The sequence below is a fragment of the Pseudophryne corroboree genome, unplaced genomic scaffold (assembly GCF_028390025.1).
Source record: "Pseudophryne corroboree isolate aPseCor3 unplaced genomic scaffold, aPseCor3.hap2 scaffold_868, whole genome shotgun sequence".
Taxonomy (NCBI): Eukaryota; Metazoa; Chordata; class Amphibia; order Anura; family Myobatrachidae; genus Pseudophryne; species Pseudophryne corroboree.
The window spans coordinates 215,227-241,300 of NW_026970447.1; the positions used below are offsets into that span (position 1 = coordinate 215,227).

The window sequence follows — 26,074 nt, forward strand, 5'->3', positions numbered from 1 at the left end:
TCTCCCACCCACTACTGCCACCCATCCTGTCTCCCTCCACTACTGCCATCCACCCCGTGTCTCCGCCACCTGCACTGTCTCCCCCACTACTGCCACCTGCCCTGTCTCTCCGCTCTAACACCTCAGCCCTGCTTGGGGACATTTATCCACAAAGACACTGCCTCCAGCAGCTCCAACTACTGCCCCCTGCCCTGTCTCCCTCCTCAGCGCTGCTTGGGGACAATATTACCCACTTAGAGACCGCCTCCAGCAGCCCCCGCTACTGCACTACTGCCACCCACCCTGTCTCGCCGACATCTAAGCACTGCTTGGGAACTTATGGTACTGCTAACAGTCCTTCATCAACAGATGGAAGAAGCCCGGGCAGTACGGAGGCAGAAGCTGCTTCTGGTACCATGGTCATGCAAGGCTGGGAGTCAGTAAGATTATTTAATAGACCAGGCCTGGCCAACCTGTGGCTCTCCAGATGTAGTGAAACTACACATCCCAGCATGCCCTGCCATAGTTTTAGCATTCCCTAATAGTAAAACTATGTCAAGGCATGATGGGACTTGTAGTTTTACAACAGCCGGAGAGCCACAGGTTGGCCAGGCCTGCAATAGACGGTCTAATTCAGTAAGGATAGCAGATGCTGCTAATTAGGAGAATTAGCAATCCTTTTCCGAGCGCTCTAGGGGCCGTTCATCGCAGGGCAAGGCCACCCAGCATGCTGACCGCCGCCTCCCCCCTGATGAAGCAGAAAATGCGATTGCCTCACAATTTCTGCTTCATCGTAGAAGTTAGTGAAGCCTCCTGCTGCCGCAGCTTAGCTACACCTTCAGGAGGCCCGGCGCATTCTTCTTAATCATGGCGGCTGCATGTGATGTCACACAGCCACCGTGATAATTCCTGTTTGTCTGCCTCTGGCCTCCATTCACTCCACACCGCCCCCGCACCGCCTTCTCCCTGGAAACGGAGCATTGCCCGCCCACCCCTGTGACTGCCTGCCTGACAGGCAATCGCATTTTCTGCGGCCCCTCCGCAGAAAATGCAGGCGCAGGATGGGCGTAGCGGATGTGCCCGCAACTTTCTGAATAATTCCGTTTAGATCGCACACTGCAATCCAACCTGAATTAGGTCCAAAGTCACCATCTTCCAGGCAGCTGGTGAAGGGAGCAGAGAATGGGTGTTATGTGGAAGGAACGGGCTGGTTAGGTAACAGCCTGGCTGCTGCATTCTGTACAAGCTACAAGCGGTGCAATTCTATTGCTGGGAGACCCAGGTAGAGGACATTGCAGTAGTCTATGTGTGATGATACAAGTGCATGTATGACTGTAGGTAGATCTGAGGGAATTAAGTGCTGGAGTCTGGCTATGTTCCTCAGATGAGGACCTGATTGTGGCTGATACCTGATGTCTAAGTGTCACTCCACAATCCAGGACACCAAGATTCCGCATATGATCAGCATTTTGTAACTCGGAACCCACAAGCATAAGTCTGGTTGGTAACAAAGCTGAGGTGTAGCCCTGCCCTTTGTTGGTGTGCTTCTATCATAAGGACCTGTTTCATCAGGACTGAGTCACAGCCAACTGGCATCACCCATACCTGGAGCTCAGCTAGACAACCATTTAGGATTGGTACTGGAATCTCATTACCTGGAACAAAAGACAGGTCATCTGTATAGCAGTGGTAGATGAGGACATGACATCTGATTATTTCACCCTGCGGTAGCATGTATATTACAAAAAGCATAGGAGATAGGATAAGAACCTTGAAGAACAACACATGGCAATGATAAGTATACTCCAGAAGATTAAAATGGCTTCTCATGTGTGTGACTTTGCTGATGTCTAACAAGAGTTGATTTGCGTGCAAAACATTTCCCACACTCAGAACATGGAAATGGCTTCTCACCTGTGTGACTTCTCTGATGTATAACAAGTTGTGATTTCCGTTTAAAACATTTCCCACACTCAGCGCAAGAAATTGGATTCTCCCCTGTGTGACTTCTGTGATGTATAACAAGATCTGATTTCCGTGCAAACCATTTCCTACACTCAGGACATGGAAATGGCTTCTCACCTGTGTGACTTATCTGATGTCTAACAAGACCTGATTTCTGTGCAAACCATTTCCCACACTCAGGACATGGAAATGGCTTCTCACCTGTGTGACTTTGCCGATGTGTAACAAGGTGTGATTTCCGTGAAAAACATTTTCCACAGTCTGCACATGGAAATGGCCTCTCACCTGTGTGACTTCTCTGATGTCTAGCAAGTTGTGATTTCTGAGCAAAATATTTCCCACACTCAGAACATGGAAAAGGTGATGTACCTGTGTGACTTCTCTTATGAGCATCAAGAGTTGTTTTGTATGTAAAACATTTCCCACACTCAGAACAGGAATATGGTTTCTCACCTGTATGTATTCTCTTATGTATTACAAGACGTGATTCGTATGTAAAACATTTCCCACACTCAGAACATGGAAATAGATTCTCACCTGTGTGACTTCGCTGATGTTTAACAAGTTGTGATTTGTATGTAAAACATTTCCCGCACTCAGAGCAAGAAAATGGCCTCTCACCTGTGTGCCTTCTCTGATGTATAACAAGATGTGATTTGTATGTAAAACATTTCCCACAGTCAGAGCATATCAGTGGCCTCTCACCTGCCTTACCTGTGTGTGGGTTAATAAGCTTTGTGTTCTGTGTAAAACATTTGGCATCTATAGCACATGGAAACTCTGTATTTACTGTCAGAGCTGTAACAGATGCACCAATATCAGAGTGATCAGGAGAACATTTCCCAGGATCAGAGGGATCAGCTGATAGAGCTGGATGTATAATTGGGGTAATGGGGTTATCTCCTGGAGAATCCGGTCTACTGTCATTATCTTTTATGTCACAATCCGGGGATAACATTAGATGTCCTTCTGAGATATTTCTGCTTGTGTGTCCACCTGCTGGAAATAAAATACATTATGGAAATGTGACATTTTCTGTAACAATATTAATCTTATAAATAGTAGGAGAAGACGACTCTGGGACACTTAATTATAAATGTGTGTGTATAATAAAACATAACTTTTACTGAAGGCTTTATAATATTGTGTCTCAGACTATCATTGTGTCCACCCTCCTGAGAACACTCACAATAACAAATGTAATATTATAATAAGACTTAGATATCTCTCTCTTGTACTGGTAACTAACCATGAAGTATAAATGGAGATGTAGTCACGCGCCAAGTCCTATGTCAGCACCAATGTAAAACAATGGATGGGGAACATATCGTATGAATTGGAGATTCTAGATGAACAATAACATCAGTCATATGAGCTGATGGATCAGAGAAATGTCTCCTAACGTTACTCCTGGAAGCATTGGTAAGGTAGCATTCCTTTATGTGTGTGCTCATACGCTGGTAAGCCTGTAGATGTTACTCACCCTTATATAAGGTATATTGCTACAGCAGAGTAGGTGTGGAACAAGTTATTTTACATGCAATACGCCATATAATACCCTGTAATCATCATCATATGCTAGGTTATAATACAGTGTTACACCCCCATCATCAGTGTCTTACATCTATACCCTCAATAGTAATAAGGATGATGTGTGTATGGTAAGTATGATACAGAGAATTACATATCAGAATCTATACAGCTGCCGCCATACTTCTGCTTCTCATACGTGTGCTACTGGCAGCAGTGAACATCTGAGTGAGAGTGCAGGGAAGACAGCAGAGTCTGATGAGAAAGAGATTGGATCTGCCTTTGCAGGGATGTAACACATCGGTCACCCGTTAGTATATAAAATAATAAATAAGAGGGGTGTGGACTATCCAGACGTGCTTTCTAGAGCTCTCATTACTAAGTAGCTTCTTATCTACCTGATAGCTCTCAACCTCCGCTGGGACAAACACCCAAACTATTAAGTCCCCCACTCCTCCTGCCCTAAAGCCGCTCACTCCGCTCAGTCCGGGCACCGTTCACTGCTGCAGCCTAGTGACCCAGCTGAAGCCACGGGCTGTATTCTGGGGCTAAGTGTGCCCAGTCTTTCCTGCACGCTCCGGATAGCTGACTTGGAGGCACTTTTGCCTCAGGTGGGAGCACTGGGTCTTCCGCTACTGCTGGGGACAGAACAGGCTGTGCACAGTCACTGGAGCCCGGCAGTGATATTGGAAAGTGAGGTGATGATCAAGCACTCTTGCTCCGTTGCTCTTTCTCCGAATTCCACTAGCCGATCTGCTAAGGTATCCGTGTCGCCCCACCTGCGACGTTTGACCACTGGCCCTGCTTGGTGTGAAAGATGGCTGCCGCTAGTAAAGAGGGTGGGGCTTGTGGGTCTCACCGGTTCTGTACAAACGTCCACTGGTAGGCCGCCATCTTCAATGCCAACGCCCTTAGCACTCTCTACCTCCGCCCGGCGGGACTCCTCCAAGCTCACGAGTGCTGCCCTCATGATGCTTCTGAACACGTTGAAAGGGATATCCACAACCTTTCACCTGATACACAATCTCCAGATCGTCCTTGGACATTCCGCTGAAGTCAGACATCTTGTGCGTTCTCCTGCGCCGCAGTTACTCTTCTCCTGAATAACCCAGCTTCTCTAATCAGGTGACCAAAAAGCCACCTAGGATTATCCCATCGCTATGCCAGCAATTTCTGTGACCGGACGGTTCTGTACGAAAGCCCTCGCCCTGCCTCGCGTCCCGCCCCAGTCACAGAATGGATGTTTAGGTCACACGGGATCTGGCCAATTTGGGGATTCCCACTTACTGTCAGTAACCGCCTACTACTGACTCCACCCACTGCGCAGTGGGCGGGTACTGCACTGCCACCACCAGACTCCTTGTTGCCATGGAGCCTGGAACCATGGTACTGCTCTGTATGCGTCAACACGCTGTCTAACCACTAGTCGCTGGACTAGGCCTCTGCACGGTAGCTAGACAGTCGGAAAATGTAACTATGTTTGGCATGGCTCTGCAGGTCACAAGATGAAGTGGTCATCTTGAAGCAAATGTTTATTCACCCAGTCTTAAAAAAAAAAAAGAAAGACTGTTCCCTATTGCTAGGGGCAACAGGAATACAGCAAGATGTTTACAGCAGAGTGAAAATGGTATAATACCTCTGGAGGCTCACAGGCCTCCTCTTTTTTATCTTACTCCAATACACATACCACAGGGGGTAAGTTCTTAACCAATCATTGTTTACCCATGTGATGTGCCTTGGCTACATGCACAGCTAACATTGTCCTCTATGGACGGTGGGGAGTAGTCACTCTCCTTTGACCGTCCCATCCTGGATGGTTGGTATCCGCCCTGGTGACGCTCAGTCTAGGCTGGGGGAAGTTTTCCCATCTAAACTACTTCCAGGAATCTGCCCGGGTTCCCAGCTCACCATCTCTAGCCTAAACTTGGGCTCCAGAGATGGGCAGCCTAGATCCCCGGTCAAGGTTTCCTGCCCACCGAGGGTGATCCCTATGGAGCTTCAGAAACCACTCGGCTTGTTTTAAAGCTGAGCTGCTCCTCTTTCTCCTCATGATACTTCCATGTGGGAGGCTAGAGAGGAAGGCATTCCATTTTGGGGGGAAAGTACTGGGTGAATCCACCAGCCTGAACAGTACTGCATTCCTCCCTCCTGGGACACACAACCTCGTAGGCGCATTTCACTTTAAATACAATTCAACTACACTAACACATTGTTGCTTAAATATAACACTGCAGTGCCTCACCATACTATATCTATCTATCTATCTATCTATATTAGATAAAAGATTTTAAACCTACTGGTAAATCTTTTTCTCCTAGTCTGTAGAGGATGCTGGGGACTTCGTAAGGACCATGGGGTATAGACGGCTCCGCAGGAGACATGGGCACTATAAAGAACTTCAGAATGGTTGTGCACTGGCTCCTCCCTCTATGCCCCTCCTCCAGACCCCAGTTAGAGAAACTGTGCCCAGAGGAGACGGACAGTACGATGAAAGGATTTTAGTTATTCTAAGGGCAAGATTCATACCAGCCCACTCCATCCACTCCGTATAACATGGAATATACGCAACCAGTTACCAGTATGAACAAAACAACATCAGGCAAAGACTGATCTTAACTGTAACATAACCCTTATGTAAGCAATAACTATATACAAGCCTTGCAGAAATATGTCCGCACTGGGACGGGCGCCCGGCATCCTCTACGGACTAGGAGAAAAAGATTTACAGGTAGGTTAAAAATCTTATTTTCTCTTACGTCCTAGAGGATGCTGGGGACTCCGTAAGGACCATGGGGTTTATACCAAAGCTCCAGACCGGGCGGGAGAGTGCAGATGACTCTGCAGCACCGATTGAGCAAACGCGAGGTCCTCATCAGCCAGGGTATCAAACTTATAGAACTTTGCAAAAGTGTTTGAACCCGACCAAGTAGCTGCTCGGCAAAGCTGTAAAGACAAGACGCCTTGGGCAGCCGCCCAAAAAGAACCCCCCTTCCTAGTGGAATGGGCCTTTACCGAATTTGGTAACAGCAATCCAGCCGTAGAATGAGCCTGCTGAATCGTGTTACAGATCCAGCGGGCAATAGTCTGCTTAGATGCAGTAGCGCCAACTTTGTTGGCTGCATACAGGACAAACAGTGCTTCTGTTTTCCTAACCCGAGCCATCCTGGCTACATACACTTTTAAGGTCCTGACTACATCCACGGACTTTGAGTCCTCCAGGTCACCCATAGCCACAGGCACCACAATAGGTTGGTTCATATGAAATGATGAAACCTCCTTGGGCAAAAATTGAGGACGAGTCCTCAACTCCACTCTATCCACATGGAAAATCAAATAGGGGTTCTTGTGAGACAAGGCCACCAATTCGGACACCCGCCTTGCAGATGCCAAAGCCAACATGACCACCTTCCAAGTGAGAAATTTTAATTCAACCGTCTGAAGCGGTTCAAACCAGTGAGAGTTTAGGAACCGTAACACCACGTTAAGGTCCCATGGTGCCACTGGGGGCACAAAAGGAGGCTGGATGTGCAGCACTCCTTTTACAAAAGTCTGGACTTCTTGGAGAGAAGCCAATTCTTTCTGAAAGAATATAGATAGGCTCCATTAAGGTACAGATTTCGGCCCTAACTTCAGGCCCATATTCACTTCTGTCTGTAGAAAGTGGAAAAAATGGCCCAGATGGAAATCTTCCGTAGGAGCATTCTTGGCTTCACACCAAGATACATACTTCCTCCAGATACGGTGATAATGTTTCGCCGTCACCTCCTCCCTAGCCTTTATCAGAGTAGGGATGACTTCTTCCGGAATACCTTTCCCAGCTAGGATTCGGTGTTCAACCGCCATGTTGTCAAACGTAACCGTGGTAAGTCTTGGAACACGCAGGGACCCTGCTGCAACAGGTCCTCCCTGAGAGGAAGAGGCCACGTATCTTCTGTGAGCATTTCCTGAAGATCTGAATACCAGGCCCTTCGAGGCCAATCTGGAACAATGAGTATTGTCTGCACTCTTTATCGTCTTATGATTCTCAATATTTTTGAGATGAGAGGAAGAGGAGGGAACACACAGACCGACTGAAACACCCATGGTGTCACCAGGGCGTCTACCGCTACTGCCTGAGGTTCCCTTGACCTGGCACAATACCTCCGAAGCTTTTTGTTGAGGCGTGACGCCATCATGTCTATTTGAGGAAGTCCACAATGACTTGTTATCTCTGCAAAAACTTCTTGATGAAGTCCCCACTCTCCTGGAGTGAGATCGTGCCTGCTGAGGAAGTCTGCTTCCCAGTTGTCCACTCCTGGAATGAAGAGTGCTGACAGAGCGCTTACGTGATTTTCCACCCAGTGAAGAATCCTGGTGGCTTCTGCCATTGCCACTCTGCTCCTTGTCCCGCCTTGGCGGTTTACATGAGCCACGGCTGTGACGTTGTCTGATTGAATCAGAACCGGTAGGTCGCGAAGAAGATTCTCCGCTTGTCGTAGGCCGTTGTATATGGCCCTCAATTCCAGTACGTTGATGTGTAGACAAGCGTCCTGGCTTGACCATAATCCCTGAAAATTCCTTTATGTGACTGCTCCCCATCCTCAGAGGCTCGCGTCCGTGGTTATCAGAACCCAGTCTTGAACGCCGAACCTGCGACCCTCTAGAAGGTGAGCACTCTGCAGCCACCACAGGAGAGACACCCTGGCCCTGGGGGACAGGCTTATCTTCTGATATATTTGTAGAAGGGACCCGGATCACTTGTCTAGAAGGTCCCACTGAAATGTCCTGGCATGGAACCTGCCGAAGGGGATGGCCTCGTAGGCTGCCACCATTTACCCGAGAACTTGAGTGCATTGATGAACAGACACTCTTTTTGGTTTTAGCAGGTCTATGACCATGTACTGGAGGTCCTGGGCTTTTTCCATTGGGAGAAAAACCCTCTTCTGTTCCGTGTCCAGAATCATGCCTAGGAATGATAGTGGAGTCGTTGGAATCAATTGTGACTTTGGCAGATTTAGAATCCAACCGTGCTGTTGTAGCACTCTCAGCGAGAGCGACACGCTTTTCAGCAATTGATCTCTCGATCTTGCTTTTATCAGGAGATTGTCCAAGTACGGGATAATTGTGACTCCCTTCCTGCGCAGGAGCACCATCATTTCCGCCATCACCTTGGTGAAAATCCTCGGGGCCGTGGAAAGCCCAAACGGCAACTTCTGAAACTGGTAATGAGTAACCTCACCGGTGACCGCAATGCTATGTGCCGTCTGACAGCTCAGACGCGCACAGCCAATCAGGAGAGTGCCACAACGTGGCGCTCCCTGATTGGCTGAAGGGACCCTCTGTGACAGGAGTCACGTGGGGTCCCGGCATTCGGGGTCCCATGTGTAAACATGGGACCCCTTTCAGTTCGTGGTCCGGGTAAATGTGTTTTCTTTTTTTGCCAAGTACGTGGATTACAAAAAAGAACAGGACAGCTACACTGGATTTTGGCGAGTATAATTTTATTTTCAGGTACACCGTGGATTCTACTGGGAGAAGAGGACAGAGTCGGCGTGTGAACATAGGTAAGTAGGTGTGTGTCGGCATGCATGTATGTAATAAAGTTTTACTTTCACGGTGTGCGTGTACTGTTTTTATTTGGGTATTTTTTCTGCAGTAGAACTACAGGTACCAGCGGGCCCATCCCCCCCACATGCTGGTACTTGTGGTTCTCCAAGTACCAGCTTGCGGGGGAGGCTTGCTGGGACTTGTAGTTCTGCTACAAAAAACAATACTCTTTATTTTGTCACTTGGCTATCAGCCCACCATCCGCAGCCTTTGAATGGGGGGGTGGGGGGGGGGGGGTGGTAGCCTTTGGCTTCACCCCTGGCACTTAGGTGGCTGGAGGGGGGGGGGGGGGATGACACACTGATTTAAGGGGTCCCCACTCCCCCAGGGTACTCCGGTCAGGGGTGACTAGTTAGTGATTTAATGCCAGGGCCGCAGGGACAGATATAAAAGTGTCCCCCGGCTGTGGCATTCTCTCTCTGACTAGTGGAGCCCGGTGCTGGTGTTAAAAATACGGGGGACCCCTACGCTTTTTGTCACCCGTATTTTTTGCACCAGGACCGAACGCAGAGCCCGGTGCTGGCTGTAAAAATACGGGGGATCCTCTGTCAATTTTTTCCCGTATTATTACAACCAGGACTGGCTCAAAGAGCCCGAGGTTGGTTATGCTTAGGAGGGGGGGGGGGGGGGGCAAGCATTTTTTTTTCATGATTTTAACCCATTCCCACTGAAAAACATGCTCTGTTCTTTCCATATTATTTTAGTCAGTAAAAAAATTATATTCTTTTAAAAAATATATAAATAATACTTGTGTCTCCTAATAGACAAACCAAGTACATAATCCCTTCTAATATAAATAGATATGCTATTAGCAACAAAAAAAAACCCACAAAAAAAACATGTTTTTAAATGTTTTTATTAGATTCCACCAGCAAAATGAGGCGGACTGAAATTGACGAAATGACTGTCGAAAAGCACTGTTGTCGAATCGACATTCTTCCATTGAATATACTTTTGTCGAAAAGCCGCATTTTTACCATTGCAGACATGTCGAATTTAACAACTGTCGAATTTCAAAAAATTGAATCTGAAACATCAATTTTTTTGTCGAAAAGTACTGTATTGCATTGTCGAATTATTTTTTTTGGTGTCGAAATTGCATATACCCCATAGTGTACTACTGTAAAACATAAGATTATATTAAACCATAAAAGTATTGGACTCGTACCCCAACTTATGGTCTACTTAATAGTAGACATGTATCGCTTCGTTAGGGGAGCGGGCCAGCAGTGTGGTGAATCCCAATCCTCTTTCTGGATCAAAATTCTTCCCCCAAATGAGGTGTTTGCAATATGCAAATGAAAAAAGCTCCAGATAGTGTAACACTATTTTATTAAAACAAATGCAATAAAAACAAGCTTGGGTAGACAATGGACTCTCACCAGATGTAAATAAACAAAGGCATGTAACGAACTGGTCCAGGCATCCCCAGGAACCGTCATACAGGCAAGTGAGCGACTTAAGTGTCCTCCCGTTTCCTCCACCAACGCGTTTCGATAGCTTTAGGCTCTCTTTCAAGGTGTAGGAGGTTGTTGTGCGGTGGGAATATTTATACCCCACTTGATGAACTCCAATCAATAAACTTGTGTAAAACCTAATACCAGACAAAGACCTACTACTGTCTATGATCCCCATACCCAGTAATGAAAATCCAGTCCGAAAAAGTCCATTCCAGTGTCTTCATTCCCACCCCCAAGGCACAGCTTCTAATTTCCCGGGTGAAACAGTGTCCGGCATTTGTTCCGCTTCCGGCGGAAGAAGATCAGCAGCATCTCTATCCAATTGTTGAAGGACGTATCCTGACGTATGACCCACTTCCGGCGGATCGAGGAATGTTGTCTTAAAGTGATTTCCAAGTAAACGGAATCGACATATGTAATGATTCATTTATGACATTGAAGCGCCCTGACCTGTATGGTAAAATTGCTTTTTTCCTTGTTGATTGAAGTGTTGGTGACACTTTATTACCAATAGGACACGGCTGCTAATAGCGCACAGTCTGTTACCACAAATATTTGTCGTTTCTTCCATAAATAGGTCTTGTATAATTTGGAGGTGTGCTTTGGGTCATTGTCCTGTTGTAGGAGGAAACTGGCTCCAGTCAAGCGCTGTCCACAGGGTATGGCATGACATTGCAAAATGGTGTGATAGCCTTCCTTATTGAAAATCCCTTTTACCTTGTACAAATCTCCCACTTTACCAGCACCAAAGCAGCCCCAGACCATCACATTACCTCCACCATGCTTGACAGATGGCGTCAGGCACTCTTCCAGCATCTTTTCACTTGTTCAGAGTCTCACAAATGTTCTTCTGTGTGATCCAAACACTTCAAACTTCAATTCATCTGCCAAATACACTTTTTCCAAGCTTCCTCTGTCCAATGTCTGTGTTCTTTTGCCCATATTAATCTTTTCCTTTTATTGGTGTTTTCTTTGCCACTCTGCCTAGAAGGCCAGCATCCCGGAGTCGCCTCTTCGCTGTAGACATTGACACTGGCGTTTTGTGGGTACCATTTAATGAAGCTGCCAGTTGAGGACCTGTGAGGCATCTATTTATCAAACTAGAGACTCTAATGTACTTGTCTTCTTGCTCAGTTGTGCACCAGGGCCTCCCACTTCTCTTTCTACTCTGGTTAGAGCCTGTTTGTGCTGTTCTCTGAAGGGAGTAGTACACACAGTTGTAGGAAATGTTCAGTTTCTCAGCAAGTTCTCGCATGGAATAGCCTTCATTTCTAAGAACAAGAATAGACTGTCGAGTTTCACAAGAAAGTTCTCTTTTCTTTGCCACTTTGAGAGTATAATCAAACCCACAAATGTGATGGTCCAGACACTCAACTAACTGAAAGATAGCCCAGTTTTATAGCTTCTCTAACCCGTTTTCAGCTGTGCTAACATAACTGCACAAGGGTTTTCTAATCATCCATTAGTCTTCTACCGCTATTAGCAAACACAATGTACCATTAGAACACTGGAGTGATGGTTGCTGGAAATGGGCCTATATACACCTCTGTAGATATTCCATTAAAAAACAGATGTTTGCAGCTAGTAAAGTCATTTACCACATCAACAATGTATAGAGTATTTCTGATTAATTTAATGTTATCTACATTGAAAAAAACAGTGCTTTTCCTTAAAAATAAATAAATGTCTAAGTGACCCCAAACTTTTGAATGGTAGTGTATGATCTGGTGCATCTGAAGATGTGAACCGTACCACTAGCTCAGGAGATCCAATTGAAATGGAACCTTCAGTACTGGATCGCCTCGTATGAGGCCCACATCTTTCCCAACAATCTTATGCAAAGATGGATGGAGATCTGATTTGGTCGAAGCCCACTGGGAGGAACACTTTCTGAGCCACTGAATCCAGAAACATTCCCAGGAACAGGAGCCACTGAGTAGGCTCCTGTTCCTGGGAATATTTCTCAGAAGTAGGGACTTCTGTAAATTGAGGATACACCTATGATGTGACAGAAGCTGAATAGTGCGGCCTATATTGAGCAATAGAAGCTCCCTGGATCTCACCTTTATCAAGAGCTCGTCTAGGTAAGGGACAATATTGATCCCCTGGACTCGGAGCTGGAACATCATCTCCGTGAACACGTTTGTGAAGACCCTTGGAGCTGTGGCCAGGCCGAAATGTAGCACCTGGAACTAGTAGTGATCATTCAAGCATTGCAAACCGTAGGTAAGCCTGGTGAGGCGGTCAAATCGAGATATGGAGATAAGCATCCTTTATATCCAACAAAACGATGAACTCCTGTTCTTCCAGACCCGCAATCATTGCTCACAAAGATTCCATTGTGAACTTGAAAACCTTTAGTTAAGGATTCAAGTATTTTAGATTCAAAATGGGCTTTGCCGAACCGTCCGGTTTTGGTACCACAAACAGGTTGGAGTAGTAACCCTTTCCCTGGTGTTGTAGTGGCACTGGAACAATGACTTGGGACTAGGCCTACTTTAGTTGCGGCGGCGGGGAGCTGCTTTCAGTGGGTCCTTGGGCGCGTGTGCGGCTTCCGGAGGTCGGGGGCCGGGTGTTGCGGAAGGCAGTTGCTGCAGCAGAGACCTCTGGTGGTGACTCTGTCTCAGGAAGTCGAGGCCGGAGCTGGGTTAGCTAAAGTGCTGCAGCTGAGAATGTCCCCTGTGCTGGGGGTGGCCATGTTGGAGACCTGAGATCTGCCAATGAAATCCACACTCTGTATCCAGCCAATCCAGTGTAGTCTTCCCTTATAAAGGGGGGCTGGCTCAGGGAGAGAGTGCCAGTGCTCCAAGTTACTTTCCTGTGAAAGGTGTTCCAGCTCTGTGCCCTCAGGCTGCTCCTGGTTCCCCATTTCTGGTTGCTATCATCTGTCCATGACCTATCACTGCTGCAGTCCTGTCGCTTAACCCGTCGCCACTTATGGAGGCGATCACGGGGCTCCCGGACATTAAGGGGCTTTGGGTGCTAAACAGTGGTTCCTGCGAGCGTCTCGCAAGCTCAACCCAACAGTCTTCACTTCTTCCAGATCGGAGTTCTTCAGCCTCACTTTCCAAGCCCAAGCCACAGTCTTCATTTCTTCAAAGTCAGAGTTTCTCAGCCTTCTCTACCAACCACAAACCCCAGTCTTTCAGTTCCTCAACAACGGTGATCTTCAGCGCCATTCATCACCTCGTTTAATCACAGACTTCAGTTCATTATTCCGTGTCTTTCAATTCCTCAAGTATCGGTGTACAGTTGTTTCTTCATTAGAAACACCGTTATCCTTCTACATAGTTCTCATTCTTTTTACGCCCTCCAGCCAACTCTAACACCCACTAGGCCTCCACCTCATGAGGAAGAACTACATTCAACCTACTCGTCTACTTCCTACACAGTCAGCTGTCCTCCCAGCCCAAGCTCGATTGTCGGAACCCCAATCTTTGCTGAGCATGACAATGCAGTTGAGATCCCACCTTGAGATCCGCTCGGGGTGGGTTGGGGGGGGACCATCATGCTAAGGCCCTAGTGGAAGCGGAACTGGTGCTTTGTTACCGAGAACCTGTGGCAGCTGGTCTTGTCTCTGGTGCCTCTTGCCGCGTTTGAGGTGCCTCCGGCTCGTGATCTGAACCTGGTAGTCCGAAAGAATTTGGTAGACCTCCTTGGGTAGGAACGCCTAGCCAGCTGGGCCCCAGAGGGGAGAAACGTGGATTTACCCGCAATAACCTTTGAAATCCATGTATCCAACTCAACCCCGAATAGCCACTCCCCTGAGAAAGGAAGAGACTCCACACTCTGCGCTTGGAATCTGCATCCGCTATCCACTGACGCAGCCACAAAGTTCTGCGTGCCGACACTGCCATGGCAGTAGTCCTAGCGTTAATAGCGCCTATCCCCTTGAGAGAGTCACTCAGGAGGCGTGCAGTGTCCTGAATGTGCTTTATAAGAGTCACCAGGGACGTATCTCCAGCAAGGCTTTCTTGAATGTGACTCGCCCATGTATGAATAGCATGTGTCATCCGGCAACCCGCTATCACAGGTCTTTGTGATACACCAGCCGCTGTGTAAATAGACTTTAATGTAGTCTCTATTTTCCTATCCCCAGGGTCCTTTAATGCAGAGGAGCCAGGGACTGGTAATAGCACTTTCTTTGATAGGCGAGAGACTGATACGTCTGCTGCCGGGGGCTCTTCCCAGTGTTTCCTGCCTTCTGGAGTAAATGGGAAAGTGTGCAGAAACCGTTTTGTCACCTGGTAATTTTTATCAGGATTTTTCCAGGTTAACTTAAACATGTCATCTAGTTCCTTAGAATCAGGGAAAGTGACACTAATTTCTTTTTCTGTGCTAAGAAAAACGACTGCTGTACTGCAGCGTCTTCCAAAGGGACTTGTATCACATCCCTGATAGCAAGTATAAGGGACTCAATACCCTGTGCAGAAGGTGAATCCTCTGTAATAGGATCCCATTCCTCCCCCTCCTGTACCTCGTCCTCAGATTCTGAGAGTAAATCAGACAGACCACGCTTATGTGGCCCTGAACTAGGGAGGGGGGGCTGTTTATCATCTGCCCTTGCAGCTAGGTCTGCTACAGCCTGCTGCCGTTGTTGTGTCTTTTGATTATTAGCAGTGAGCTGGGATGACATGTCCGCCATCATGGTTTTTATGGCACTGAGCCAGGATGGCTCCTGACCCTCCTCACTAACTTGGGAGGATTGGCTGCATTGTTCACGAGAGGGAACCAGCCGCAGAGGGAGAGAATCTGGTGTGACATACACTGCATAATTGGTGTTTTACCATGTTTACAGTAGACAAACACACACACACAGACAAGTATATTGAATGTAAGCTCTCACGAGTAGGGCCCTCTTCCCTCATGTGCTTATACTTTTCTTACTTTAATAATCCTCAACTGCCCAGATCCCACAGTTTTTTGGCCACCTGGAAATTATCTCTATGTTTACTGGTGTAGTTATGCTTAGTTGCCCTGTACTTGTTCTATATTGTCTTCAACTGTAAGTCACTGTTTTCCTATTTTTTTATGTGCATTTGTACTCTGTAATTGGGCGCTGCGGAACCCTTGTGGCGCCATATAAATAAAGGATAATAATAATAAGAAGAAGAATTTACTTACCGATAATTCTATTTCTCGTAGTCCGTAGTGGATGCTGGGAACTCCGTAAGGACCATGGGGAATAGCGGCTCCGCAGGAGACAGGGCACATCTAAAGAAAGCTTTAGGATCACCTGGTGTGCACTGGCTCCTCCCCCTATGACCCTCCTCCAAGCCTCAGTTAGGATACTGTGCCCGGACGAGCGTACACAATAAGGAAGGATTTTGAATCCCGGGTAAGACTCATACCAGCCACACCAATCACACTGTACAACTTGTGATCTGAACCCAGTTAACAGCATGATAATAGAGGAGCCTCTAGAAAAGATGGCTCACTACAACAATAACCCGAATTTTTTGGTAACAATAATTATGTACCAGTATTGCAGACAATCCGCACTTGGGATGGGCGCCCAGCATCCACTACGGACTACGAGAAATAGAATTATCGGTAAGTAAATTCTTATTTTCTCTGACGTCCTAGTGGATGCTGGGAACTCCGTAAGGACCATGGGGATTATACCAAAGCTCCCAAACGGGCGGGAGAGTGCGGATGACTCTGCAGCACCGAAAGAGAGAACTCCAGGTCCTCCTCAGCCAGGGTATCAAATTTGTAGAATTTTACAAACGTATTTGCTCCTGACCAAGTAACTGCTCGGCAAAGTTGTAAAGCCGAGACCCCTCGGGCAGCTGCCCAAGATGAGCCCATCTTCCTTGTGGAGTGGGCATTTTAAGATTTTGGCTGTGGCAGGCCTGCCACAGAATGTGCAAGCTGAATTGTACTACAAATCCAACGAGCAATCGTCTGCTTAGAAGCAGGAGCACCCAGTTTGTTGGGTGCATACAGGATAAACAGCGAGTCAGATTTTCTGACTCCAGCCGTCCTGGAAACATATTTTCAGGGCCCTGACCACGTCAAGCAACTTGGAACCCTCCAAGTCCTTAGTAGCCGCAGGTACCACAATAGGTTGGTTCATGTGAAATGCGGAAAACCACCTTAGGTAGAAAGTCCTCAATTCTGCCCTGTCAGAATGAAATATTAAGTAAGGGCTTTTATATGATAAAGCCGCCAATTCTGACACACGCCTGGCTGAAGCCAGGGCTAACTCGTCACTTCCATGTGAGATATTTTAAGTCCACAGTGGTGAGTGGTTCAAACCAATGTGACTTTAGGAAACTCAACACAACATTGAGATCCCAAGGTGCCACTGGAGGCACAAAAGGAGGCTGTATATATGCAGTACCCCTTTTACAAATGTCTGAACTTCAGGCACTGAAGCCAGTTCTTTTTGGAAGAAAATCGACAGGGCCGAAATTTGAACCTCAATGGACCCTAATTTTAGGCCCATAGACAGTCCTGTTTGCAGGAAATGGAGGAAACGACCCCGTTGAAATTCCTCTGTAGGGGCCTTCTTGGCCTCACCCCACGCAACATATTTTCGCCAAATGCGGTGATAATGTTTTGCGGTTACGTCCTTCCTGGCCTTGACCAGGGTAGGGATGACTTCATCTGGAATGCCTTTTTCCTTCAGGATCCGGCGTTTAACCGCCATGCCGTCAAAACGCAGCCGCGGTAAGTCTTGGAACAGACAAGGCCCCTGCTGGAGCAGGTCCTTTCTTGGAGGTAGAGGCCACGGTTCGTCCGTGAGCATCTCTTGAAGTTCCGAATACCAAGCCCTTCTTGGCCAATCCGGAACCACGAGTATAGTTCTTACTCCTCTCCTTCTTATGATTCTCAGTACTTTTGGTATGAGAGGGAGAGGAGGGAATACATACACTGACTGGTACACCCACGGTGTTACCAGAGCGTCCACCGCTATTGCCTGAGGGTCCCTTGACCTGGCGCAATATCTGTCTAGTTTTTTGTTTAGACGGGACGCCATTATGTCCACCTTTGGTTTTTCCCAACGGTTTACAATCAGGTGGAAGACTTCTGGGTGAAGTCCCCACTCTCCCGGGTGAAGGACGAGTCTGCTGAGGAAGTCTGCTTCCCAGTTGTCCACTCCCGGAATGAACACTGCTGACAGTGCTATCACATGATTTTCCGCCCAGCGAAGAATCCTTGCAGCTTCTGCCATTGCCCTCCTGCTTCTCGTGCCACCCTGTCTGTTTACGTGGGCGACTGACGTGATGTTGTCCCATTGGATCAATACCGCCTGACCCTGAAGCAGGGGTTTCGCTTGACTTAGGGCACTGTAAATGGCCCTTAGTTCTAGAATGTTTATATGAAGAGATGTCTCCAGGCTTAACCATAAGCCCTGGAAATTCCTTCCCTGTGTGACTGCTCCCCAGCCTCGCAGGCTGGCATCCGTGGCCACCAGGACCCAGTCCCGAATGCCGAATCTGCGGCCCTCTAGAAGATGAGCACTCTGCAACCACCACAGGAGGGATACCCTTGTCCCTGGTGACAGGGTTATCCGCTGAAGCATCTGAAGATGCGACCCGGACCATTTGTCCAGTAGGTTCCACTGTGCGTGGAATCTGCCGAATGGGATTGCTTCGTAGGAAGCCACCATTTTTACCCAGAACCCTTGTGCATTGATGCACTGAAACTTGGTTCGGTTTTAGGAGGTTCCTGACTAGCTCGGATAACTCCCTGGCTTTCTCCTCCGGGAGAAACACCTTCTTTCTGGACTGTGTCCAGGATCATCCCTAGGAACAGAAGACAAGTCGTCGGAACCAGCTGCGATTTTTGAATATTGAGAATCCAATCGTGCTGCCGCAACACTACCTGATATAGTGCTACATCGATCTCCAACTGTTCCCTGGATCTTACCCTTATCAGGGAATCGTCCAAGTAAAGGATAACTAAAATTCCCTTCCTTCGAAGGAATATCATCATTACGGTCATTACTTCAGTAAAAACCCGGGGTGCCGTGGACCATCCCTACGGCAGCGTCCGAACTGATACAGTTCTGTACCATAACCTGAAATACCCTTGGTGAGAAGGGTAAATTTTGACATGAAGGTAAGCATCCTTGATGTCCCGAGACATCATGTAGTCCCCTTCTTCCAGGTTTGCAATCACTGCTCTGAGTGACTCAATTTTGAATTTGAACCTCTGTATGCAAGTGTTCAAAGATTTTAGATTTTAGATTTTAAAATCGGTCTCACCGAGCCGTCTGGCTTCGGTACCACAATAGTGTGGAATAATACCCCGTTCCCTGTTGCAGGAGGGGTACCTTGATTATCACCCGCTGGGAATACAGCTTGTGAATGGCTTCCAAAACTGCCTCCCTGTCAGCGGGAGACGTCGGTAAAACAGACTTTTGGAAACGGCGAGGGGAATACGTCTCGAATTCCAATTTGTACCCCTGAAATATTATCTGAAGGATCCAGGGGTCTACTTGCGAGTGAGCCCACTGCGCACTGAAATTCATTGAGAACGGGACCCCCCCGTGCCTGAACATGTAAAGCCCTAGCGTCATACTGAGGGCTTGTCAGAGGCGGAAAAGGGTTTCTGTTCCTTGGAACTGGCTGATCTCTGCAGCCATTTTCCTCTCCCTCTGTCACGAGCAGAAAAGAGGAACCCTTTTGTCCGCTTGCCAACCAGGACTGCGCCTGATAATACGGCGTCTTATTTTTGAGAGGCGACCTGGGGTACATCCCCTCTTTTAAGGCAATACTTCCAAATGCCGTTTGGAATCCGCATCACCTGACCACTTTACTGGAATAATTGTACAACGCACTTATACTTGATGCCAGTCGGCAAATATTCCGCTGTGCATCATGCATATATAGAAATGCATCTTTTAATTGCTCTATAGGCAATAATATACTGTCCTTATCTAGGATATCATATTTCCAGTCAGGGAATCCGACCACGCCAACCCAGCACTGCACATCCAGGCTGAGGCGATTGCTGGTCGCAGTATAACACCATTATGTGTGTAAATACATTTTAGGATACCCTCCTGCTTTCTATCAGCAGGATCCTTAAGGGCGGCCATCTCAAGAGAGGGTAGAGCCCTTGCTTACAAGCGTGTGAGCGCCTTATCCCCCCTAGGGGGTGTTTCCCAACGCACCCTAACCTCTGGCGGGAAAAGGTATACTGCCAATAACTTTTTAGAAATTATCAATTGTTATCGGGGGGAAACCCACGCATCATCACACACCTCATTTAATTTCTCAGATTCAGGAAAACTACAGGAAGTTTTTCCTCACCAAACATAATACCCCTTTTTTTGGTGGTATTTATATTATCAGAAGAGTGTAAACTTTTTCCATTGCCTCAATCATGCAATGTGTGGCCCTATTGGAAATCACGGTTGTCTCTTCACCGTTGACACAGGAGTCAGTATCCGTGTCGGCGTCTGTATCTGAGGTAACGGGCGCTTTAGAGCCCCTGTATGAGACGTCTGGACATGCACAAGCTGAGTAGCCGGCTGTCTCATGTCAACCACTGTCTTTTATACAGAGCTGACACTGTCACGCAATTTCAACAGTACATCCACTCAGGTGTCGACCCCCCAGGGGGTGACAACACTATTACAGACACTCTGCTCCGTCTCCTCATCATTTTTCTCCTCATACATGTCGACACCAACGTACCGACACACCGCACACACACAGGGAATGCTCTGATAGAGGACAGGACCCCACTAGCCCTTTGGGTAGACAGAGGGAGAGTTTGCCAGCACACACCAGAGCGCTATATATATACAGGGATAACCTTATATAAGTGTTTTTCCCTTTATAGCTGCTGTATTGTTATATACTGCGCCTAATTTGTGCCCCCCTCTCTTTTTTAACCCCTTTCTGTAGTGTAGTGACTGCAGGGGAGAGCCAGGGAGCTTCCCTCCAACTGAGCTGTGAGGGAAAATGGCGCCAGTGTGCTGAGGAGATAGGCTCCGCCCCTTTCTCGGCGTCCTTATCATCCGATTTCTTGTATGTTTTGGCAGGGGTTAAATGCATCCATATAGCCCAGGAGTTATATGTGATGCATTTATTTTAGCCATAAAAAGGTTTTCTAACGATTTATTGCGTCTCAGGGCGCTGCCCCTCCCAGCGCCCTGCACCCTCAGTGACCGGAGTGTGAAGTGTGCTGAGAGCAATGGCGCACAGCTGCGGTGCTGTGCGCCTACCTTTATCTGAAGACAGGAAAGTCTTCTGCCGCCGATTTTTCCGGACCTCTTCGCTCTTCTGGCTCTGTAAGGGGGCCGGCGGAGGAGACTGGTCAGATCTCTGGGCTGGTAACACACAGTGACATGATGTGTGGGGTAGAGCAGGAGTATAATAGAGGCTGATGTCTCCTGATGTATGAGATACACCAGAGAGTGTGGAGAGGAGATTGGTCAGATCTCTGGGCTGGTAACACACAGTGACATGATGTGAGGGGAGAGCAGGAGTATAATAGGGGCTGATGGCTGCTGATGTATGAGATACACCAGAGAGTGTGGGGAGGAAACTGGTCAGATCTCTAGGCTGGTAACACACAGTGACATGATGTGAGGGGGAGAGCAGGAGTATAATAGGGGCTGATGGCTGCTGATGTATGAGATACACCAGAGAGTGTGGGGAGGAAACTGGTCAGATCACTGGGCGGGTAACACACAGAGACATGATGTGAAGGGGGGAGCAGGAGTATAATAGGGGCTGATGTCTCCTGATGTATGAGATACACCAGAGAGTGTGGGGAGGAGACTGGTCAGATCTCTGGGCAGGTAACACACAGTGACATGATGTGAGGGGAGAGCAGGAGTATAATAGGGGCTGATGGCTCCTGATGTATGAGATACACCAGAGAGTGTGGGGAGGAGACTGGTCAGATCTCTGGGCTGGTAACACACAGTGACATGATGTGAGAGGAGAGCAGGAATATAATAGGGGCTGATGGCTCCTGATGTATGAGATACACCAGAGAGTGTGGGGAGGAGACTGGTCAGATCTCTGGGCTGGTAACACAGTGACATGATGTGAGGGGGAGAGCAGGAGTATAATAGGGGCTGATGTCTCCTGATGTATGAGATACACCAGAGAGAGTGGGGAGGAGACTGGTCAGATCTCTGGGCTGGTAACACAGTGACATGATGTGAGAGGGGAGCAGGAGTATAATAGGGGCTGATGTCTCCTGATGTATGAGATACACCAGAGAGTGTGGAGAGGAGATTGGTCAGATCTCTGGGCTGGTAACACACAGTGACATGATGTGAGGGGAGAGCAGGAGTATAATAGGGGCTGATGGCTGCTGATGTATGAGATACACCAGAGAGTGTGGGGAGGAGACTGGTCAGATCTCTGGGCTGGTAACACACAGTGACATGATGTGAGGGGGAGAGCAGGAGTATAATAGGGGCTGATGTCTCCTGATGTATGAGATACACCAGAGAGTGTGGAGAGGAGATTGGTCAGATCTCTGGGCTGGTAACACACAGTGACATGATGTGAGGGGAGAGCAGGAGTATAATAGTGGCTGATGGCTGCTGATGTATGAGATACACCAGAGAGTGTGGGGAGGAAACTGGTCAGATCACTGGGCGGGTAACACACAGAGACATGATGTGAAGGGGGGAGCAGGAGTATAATAGGGGCTGATGTCTCCTGATGTATGAGATACACCAGAGAGTGTGGGGAGGAGACTGGTCAGATCTCTGGGCAGGTAACACACAGTGACATGATGTGAGGGGAGAGCAGGAGTATAATAGGGGCTGATGTCTCCTGATGTATGAGATACACCAGAGAGTGTGAGGAGACTGGTCAGATCTCTGGGCTGGTAACACACAGTGACATGATGTGAGAGGAGAGCAGGAATATAATAGGGGCTGATGGCTCCTGATGTATGAGATACACCAGAGAGTGTGGGGAGGAGACTGGTCAGATCTCTGGGCTGGTAACACACAGTGACATGATGTGAGGGGAGAGCAGGAGTATAATAGGGGCTGATGGCTCCTGATGTATGAGATACACCAGAGAGTGTGGGGAGGAGACTGGTCAGATCTCTGGGCTGGTAACACATAGAGACATGATGTGAGGAGGAGAGCAGGAGTATAATAGGGGCTGATGACTCCTGATGTATGAGATAAACCAGAGAGTGTGGGGAGGAGACTGGTCAGATCTCTGGGCTGGTAACACACAGTGACATGATGTGAGGGGGAGAGCAGGAGTATAATAGGGGCTGATGGCTCCTGATGTATGAGATACACCAGAGAGTGTGGGGAGGAGACTGGTCAGATATCTGGGCTGGTAACACACAGTGGCATGATGTGAGGGGAGAGCAGGAGTATAATAGGGGCTGATGGCTCCTCATGTATGAGATACACCAGAGAGTGTGGGGAGGAGACTGGTCAGATATCAGGGCTGGTAACACACAGTGACATGATGTGAGGGGGAGAACAGGAGTATAATAGGGGCTGATGGCTCCGGCTGTATGAGATACACCAGAGAGTGTGGGGAGGAGACTGGTCAGATCTCTGGGCTGGTAACACACAGTGACATGATGTGAGGGGGAGAGCAGGAGTATAATAGGGGCTGATGGCTCCTGATGTATGAGATACACCAGAGAGTGTGGGGAGGAGACTGGTCAGATCTCTGGGCTGGTAACACACAGTGGCATGATGTGAGGGGGGAGCAGGAGTATAATAGGGGCTGATGGCTCCTGATGTATGAGATACACCAGAGAGTGTGGGGAGGAGACTGGTCAGATATCAGGGCTGGTAACACCCAGTGACATGATGTGAGGGGGAGAACAGGAGTATAATAGGGGCTGATGGCTCCGGCTGTATGAGATACACCAGAGAGTGTGGGGAGGAGACTGGTCAGATCTCTGGGCTGGTAACACACAGTGACATGATGTGAGGGGGAGAGCAGGAGTATAATAGGGGCTGATGGCTCCTGATGTATGAGATACACCAGAGAGTGTGGGGAGGAGACTGGTCAGATCTCTGGGCTGGTAACACACAGTGACATGATGTGAGAGGAGAGCAGGAATATAATAGGGGCTGATGGCTCCTGATGTATGAGATACACCAGAGAGTGTGGGGAGGAGACTGGTCAGATCTCTGGGCTGGTAACACAGTGACATGATGTGAGGGTGAGAGCAGGATTATAATAGGGGCTGATGGCTCCTGATGTATGAGATACACCAGAGAGAGTGTGGGGAGGAGACTGGTCAGATCTCTGGTCTGGTAACACACAGTGACATGATGTGAGGGGAGAGCAGAAGTATAATAGGGGCTGATGGCTCCTGATGTATGAGATACACCAGAGAGTGTGGGGAGGAGACTGGTCAGATCTCTGGGCTGGTAACACACGGTGACATGATGTGAGGGGGAGAGCAGGAGTATAATAGGGGCTGATGGCTGCTTATGTATGAGATACACCAGAGAGAGTGGGGAGGAGACTGGTCAGAACTCTGGGCTGGTAACACACAGTGACATGATGTGAGGGGGAGAGCAGGAGTATAATAGGGGCTGATGGCTCCTGATGTATGAGATACACCAGAGTGTGTGGGGAGGAGACTGGTCAGGTCTCTGGGCTGGTAACACACAGTGACATGAAGTGAGGGGGAGAGCAGGAGTATAATAGGGGCTGATGGCTCCTGATGTATGAGATACACCAGAGAGTGTGGGGAGGAGACTGGTCAGATCTCTGGGCTGGTAACACACAGTGACATGATGTGAGGGGAGAGCAGAAGTATAATAGGGGCTGATGGCTCCTGATGTATGAGATACACCAGAGTGTGTGGGGAGGAGACTGGTCAGATCTCTGGGCTGGTAACACACGGTGACATGATGTGAGGGGGAGAGCAGGAGTATAATAGGGGCTGATGGCTGCTGATGTATGAGATACACCAGAGAGAGTGGGGAGGAGACTGGTCAGAACTCTGGGCTGGTAACACACGGTGACATGATGTGAGGGGGAGAGCAGGAGTATAATAGGGGCTGATGGCTGCTGATGTATGAGATACACCAGAGAGTGTGGGGAGGAGACTGGTCAGATCTCTGGGCTGGTAACACACAGTGACATGATGTGAGGGGAGAGCAGGAGTATAATAGGGGCTGATGGCTGCTGATGTATGAGATACACCAGAGAGTGTGGGGAGGAAACTGGTCAGATCTCTAGGCTGGTAACACACAGTGACATGATGTGAGGGGGAGAGCAGGAGTATAATAGGGGCTGATGGCTGCTGATGTATGAGATACACCAGAGAGTGTGGGGAGGAAACTGGTCAGATCACTGGGCGGGTAACACACAGAGACATGATGTGAAGGGGGGAGCAGGAGTATAATAGGGGCTGATGTCTCCTGATGTATGAGATACACCAGAGAGTGTGGGGAGGAGACTGGTCAGATCTCTGGGCAGGTAACACACAGTGACATGATGTGAGGGGAGAGCAGGAGTATAATAGGGGCTGATGGCTCCTGATGTATGAGATACACCAGAGAGTGTGGGGAGGAGACTGGTCAGATCTCTGGGCTGGTAACACACAGTGACATGATGTGAGAGGAGAGCAGGAATATAATAGGGGCTGATGGCTCCTGATGTATGAGATACACCAGAGAGTGTGGGGAGGAGACTGGTCAGATCTCTGGGCTGGTAACACAGTGACATGATGTGAGGGGGAGAGCAGGAGTATAATAGGGGCTGATGTCTCCTGATGTATGAGATACACCAGAGAGAGTGGGGAGGAGACTGGTCAGATCTCTGGGCTGGTAACACAGTGACATGATGTGAGAGGGGAGCAGGAGTATAATAGGGGCTGATGTCTCCTGATGTATGAGATACACCAGAGAGTGTGGAGAGGAGATTGGTCAGATCTCTGGGCTGGTAACACACAGTGACATGATGTGAGGGGAGAGCAGGAGTATAATAGGGGCTGATGGCTGCTGATGTATGAGATACACCAGAGAGTGTGGGGAGGAGACTGGTCAGATCTCTGGGCTGGTAACACACAGTGACATGATGTGAGGGGGAGAGCAGGAGTATAATAGGGGCTGATGTCTCCTGATGTATGAGATACACCAGAGAGTGTGGAGAGGAGATTGGTCAGATCTCTGGGCTGGTAACACACAGTGACATGATGTGAGGGGAGAGCAGGAGTATAATAGTGGCTGATGGCTGCTGATGTATGAGATACACCAGAGAGTGTGGGGAGGAAACTGGTCAGATCACTGGGCGGGTAACACACAGAGACATGATGTGAAGGGGGGAGCAGGAGTATAATAGGGGCTGATGTCTCCTGATGTATGAGATACACCAGAGAGTGTGGGGAGGAGACTTGTTCAGATCTCTGGGCAGGTAACACACAGTGACATGATGTGAGGGGAGAGCAGGAGTATAATAGGGGCTGATGGCTCCTGATGTATGAGATACACCAGAGAGTGTGGGGAGGAGACTGGTCAGATCTCTGGGCTGGTAACACACAGTGACATGATGTGAGAGGAGAGCAGGAATATAATAGGGGCTGATGGCTCCTGATGTATGAGATACACCAGAGAGTGTGGGGAGGAGACT

At 48.3% G+C, this 26,074-nt stretch overlaps 1 protein-coding gene across 1 annotated transcript; it reads right to left on the bottom strand.

Moving 5' to 3' along the window:
- Positions 1-1,083: 1,083 nt before the first annotated feature.
- Positions 1,084-4,538, bottom strand: LOC135043500 (gastrula zinc finger protein XlCGF17.1-like). Its single transcript, XM_063955121.1, has 3 exons — positions 4,430-4,538; positions 1,816-2,721; positions 1,084-1,142 (listed from the first exon to the last, which is right to left on the bottom strand). The coding sequence occupies exons 1-3, from the start codon at positions 4,536-4,538 to the stop codon at positions 1,084-1,086; spliced, it is 1,074 nt and encodes a 357-aa protein (XP_063811191.1).
- Positions 4,539-26,074: the final 21,536 nt, after the last annotated feature.

Bases quoted from the DNA above. Each gene is read 5' to 3' on its own strand.
- LOC135043500 (XM_063955121.1), bottom strand. From the start codon at position 4,538: ATGTCTGACTTCAGCGGAATGTCCAAGGACGATCTGGAGATTGTGTAT. The intron at 2,722-4,429 runs GTGAGCTTGGAG...TAAATACAGAGT, and splicing joins GCATCATGAGGGCAGCACTC to TTCCATGTGCTATAGATGCC. The intron at 1,143-1,815 runs ACACACATGAGA...TCCCTTCACCAG, and splicing joins TGTTAGACATCAGCAAAGTC to CTGCCTGGAAGATGGTGACT.